The sequence below is a fragment of the Cervus elaphus genome, chromosome 10 (assembly GCF_910594005.1).
Source record: "Cervus elaphus chromosome 10, mCerEla1.1, whole genome shotgun sequence".
NCBI lineage: Eukaryota > Metazoa > Chordata > Mammalia > Artiodactyla > Cervidae > Cervus > Cervus elaphus.
The window spans coordinates 49,383,767-49,386,911 of record NC_057824.1 but is presented as its reverse complement, the minus strand read 5'-3'; the positions used below and the strand labels follow the sequence as shown (position 1 = coordinate 49,386,911).

Genomic DNA, 3,145 nt, shown 5'->3' with positions numbered 1-3,145 from the left:
CCGGTCCTCACCTCCTCCACCGTCGGCTCCCCCGGGAGCACCCTCACGTCCGCATTCACCTCACCCCTCCCGGCCTCCGCCACGCTGCACACATCCACGACTCTCCCTCCCTCCTCGGTCAGGACGGGAGCCCCCAGCTCCACGCCCGCCACCACCGAGGCCACATCCACCGGCCCCGCGGGTCCATCCACCGCCACCTCCACCGCCACCGTGGACCTCGGCTCCACACTCGCCCTGGCCAGCACCTCAGCCACACCCACAGCCCCGGCCACGGCCTCGGCCACGCCCATGCCCACGCCCGCGGCCACGCCCACCACCGGGATCATCTCCTCCGGCCCCAGCACCCACCACACACACAGCACCTCCCCTGTCCAGGCAACCTCGGCCAGCACGCCGGCCGCCCCCTCCATCTTCACCACTCCCCGCAGCACGGCGACTCCCTTCCACTCCAGCACCATGCCAGCCACCTCGCTAGGCGCCTCCTCCCCGGCCTCCGGCAGTCCCAGGGCCACTCCGACCGAGGGTGCCAGCCCACCTGCCCCGAGCACCAGTGTGCCGCCCCCGCACCCGACCCCCGCGGGGACTGCCCCCAGTGACACCTCCAGCCAGCCTTTCGCCACGGAGGGGCCCTCTCCGCCGTCAGTCACGTCCTCCGCCACGCCCAGCAGCACCCTCTATGCTCCCGCCTCCACCACCTCGACTCCCGTGGCCACCCATAGCCTGACCTCGTCCACGGGGGTGCCTCGCTCCCCTCCACCTGCCCCCAGCACAGAGCCCGCCTCCGCCTCCACCCCGAACACCAGCCCTCTGCCCACCGACACCCACCACACTCCCCACCACCCACACCACGGCCGGCCCCTCGCCTCCCGCCAGCACTCCCACCGGGTCCACCACGCAGGTCGCCACTCCCAGGGACACCGCAGCCCCGGCCACCTCTCTCACGGCCCCTCTGGCCTCGGCCTCCGCTGCCCACACCACCAGGGCTGCTAGCACCCTCCTGGTGACCACGCCCGTGCCCACGGCACCGTCCAGGGCCCCGGTCCTCACCTCCTCCACCGTCGGCTCCCCCGGGAGCACCCTCACGTCCGCATTCACCTCACCCCTCCCGGCCTCCGCCACGCTGCACACATCCACGACTCTCCCTCCCTCCTCGGTCAGGACGGGAGCCCCCAGCTCCACGCCCGCCACCACCGAGGCCACATCCACCGGCCCCGCGGGTCCATCCACCGCCACCTCCACCGCCACCGTGGACCTCGGCTCCACACTCGCCCTGGCCAGCACCTCAGCCACACCCACAGCCCCGGCCACGGCCTCGGCCATGCCCATGCCCACGCCCGCGGCCACGCCCACCACCGGGATCATCTCCTCCGGCCCCAGCACCCACCACACACACAGCACCTCCCCTGTCCAGGCAACCTCGGCCAGCACGCCGGCCGCCCCCCTCCATCTTCACCACTCCCCGCAGCACGGCGACTCCCTTCCACTCCAGCACCATGCCAGCCACCTCGCTAGGCGCCTCCTCCCCGGCCTCCGGCAGTCCCAGGGCCACTCCGACCGAGGGTGCCAGCCCACCTGCCCCGAGCACCAGTGTGCCGCCCCCGCACCCGACCCCCGCGGGGACTGCCCCCAGTGACACCTCCAGCCAGCCTTTCGCCACGGAGGGGCCCTCTCCGCCGTCAGTCACGTCCTCCGCCACGCCCAGCAGCACCCTCTATGCTCCCGCCTCCACCACCTCGACTCCCGTGGCCACCCATAGCCTGACCTCGTCCACGGGGGTGCCTCGCTCCCCTCCACCTGCCCCCAGCACAGAGCCCGCCTCCGCCTCCACCCCGAACACCAGCCCTCTGCCCACCGACACCACCACACTCCCCACCACCCACACCACGGCCGGCCCCTCGCCTCCCGCCAGCACTCCCACCGGGTCCACCACGCAGGTCGCCACTCCCAGGGACACCGCAGCCCCGGCCACCTCTCTCACGGCCCCTCTGGCCTCGGCCTCCGCTGCCCACACCACCAGGGCTGCTAGCACCCTCCTGGTGACCACACCCGTGCCAACGGCACCGTCCAGGGCCCCGGTCCTCACCTCCTCCACCGTCGGCTCCCCCGGGAGCACCCTCACGTCCGCATTCACCTCACCCCTCCCGGCCTCCGCCACGCTGCACACATCCACGACTCTCCCTCCCTCCTCGGTCAGGACGGGAGCCCCCAGCTCCACGCCCGCCACCACCGAGGCCACATCCACCGGCCCCGCGGGTCCATCCACCGCCACCCTCCACCGCCACCGTGGACCTCGGCTCCACACTCGCCCTGGCCAGCACCTCAGCCACACCCACAGCCCCGGCCACGGCCTCAGCCACGCCCATGCCCACGCCCGCGGCCACGCCCACCACCGGGATCATCTCCTCCGGCCCCAGCACCCACCACACACACAGCACCTCCCCTGTCCAGGCAACCTCGGCCAGCACGCCGGCCGCCCCCCTCCATCTTCACCACTCCCCCGCAGCACGGCGACTCCCTTCCACTCCAGCACCATGCCAGCCACCTCGCTAGGCGCCTCCTCCCCGGCCTCCGGCAGTCCCAGGGCCACTCCGACCGAGGGTGCCAGCCCACCTGCCCCGAGCACCAGTGTGCCGCCCCCGCACCCGACCCCCGCGGGGACTGCCCCCAGTGACACCTCCAGCCAGCCTTTCGCCACGGAGGGGCCCTCTCCGCCGTCAGTCACGTCCTCCGCCACGCCCAGCAGCACCCTCTATGCTCCCGCCTCCACCGCCTCGACTCCCGTGGCCACCCATAGCCTGACCTCGTCCACGGGGGTGCCTCGCTCCCCTCCACCTGCCCCCAGCACAGAGCCCGCCTCCGCCTCCACCCCGAACACCAGCCCTCTGCCCACCGACACCACCACACTCCCCACCACCCACACCACGGCCGGCCCCTCGCCTCCCGCCAGCACTCCCACCGGGTCCACCACGCAGGTCGCCACTCCCAGGGACACCGCAGCCCCGGCCACCTCTCTCACGGCCCCTCTGGCCTCGGCCTCCGCTGCCCACACCACCAGGGCTGCTAGCACCCTCCTGGTGACCACGCCCGTGCCCACGGCACCGTCCAGGGCCCCTGTCCTCACCTCCTCCACCGTCGGCTCCCCCGG

The 3,145-nt window shown here is 73.5% G+C and overlaps 1 protein-coding gene across 1 annotated transcript; it reads left to right on the top strand.

The window, feature by feature from the left end:
* The first annotated feature begins 1,493 nt into the window (after positions 1 to 1,493).
* LOC122702034 (flocculation protein FLO11-like) lies at positions 1,494 to 2,671 on the top strand. Its single transcript, XM_043915550.1, has 4 exons — positions 1,494 to 1,775; positions 1,935 to 2,119; positions 2,232 to 2,448; positions 2,504 to 2,671. The coding sequence occupies exons 1-4, from the start codon at positions 1,494 to 1,496 to the stop codon at positions 2,669 to 2,671; spliced, it is 852 nt and encodes a 283-aa protein (XP_043771485.1).
* Positions 2,672 to 3,145: the final 474 nt, after the last annotated feature.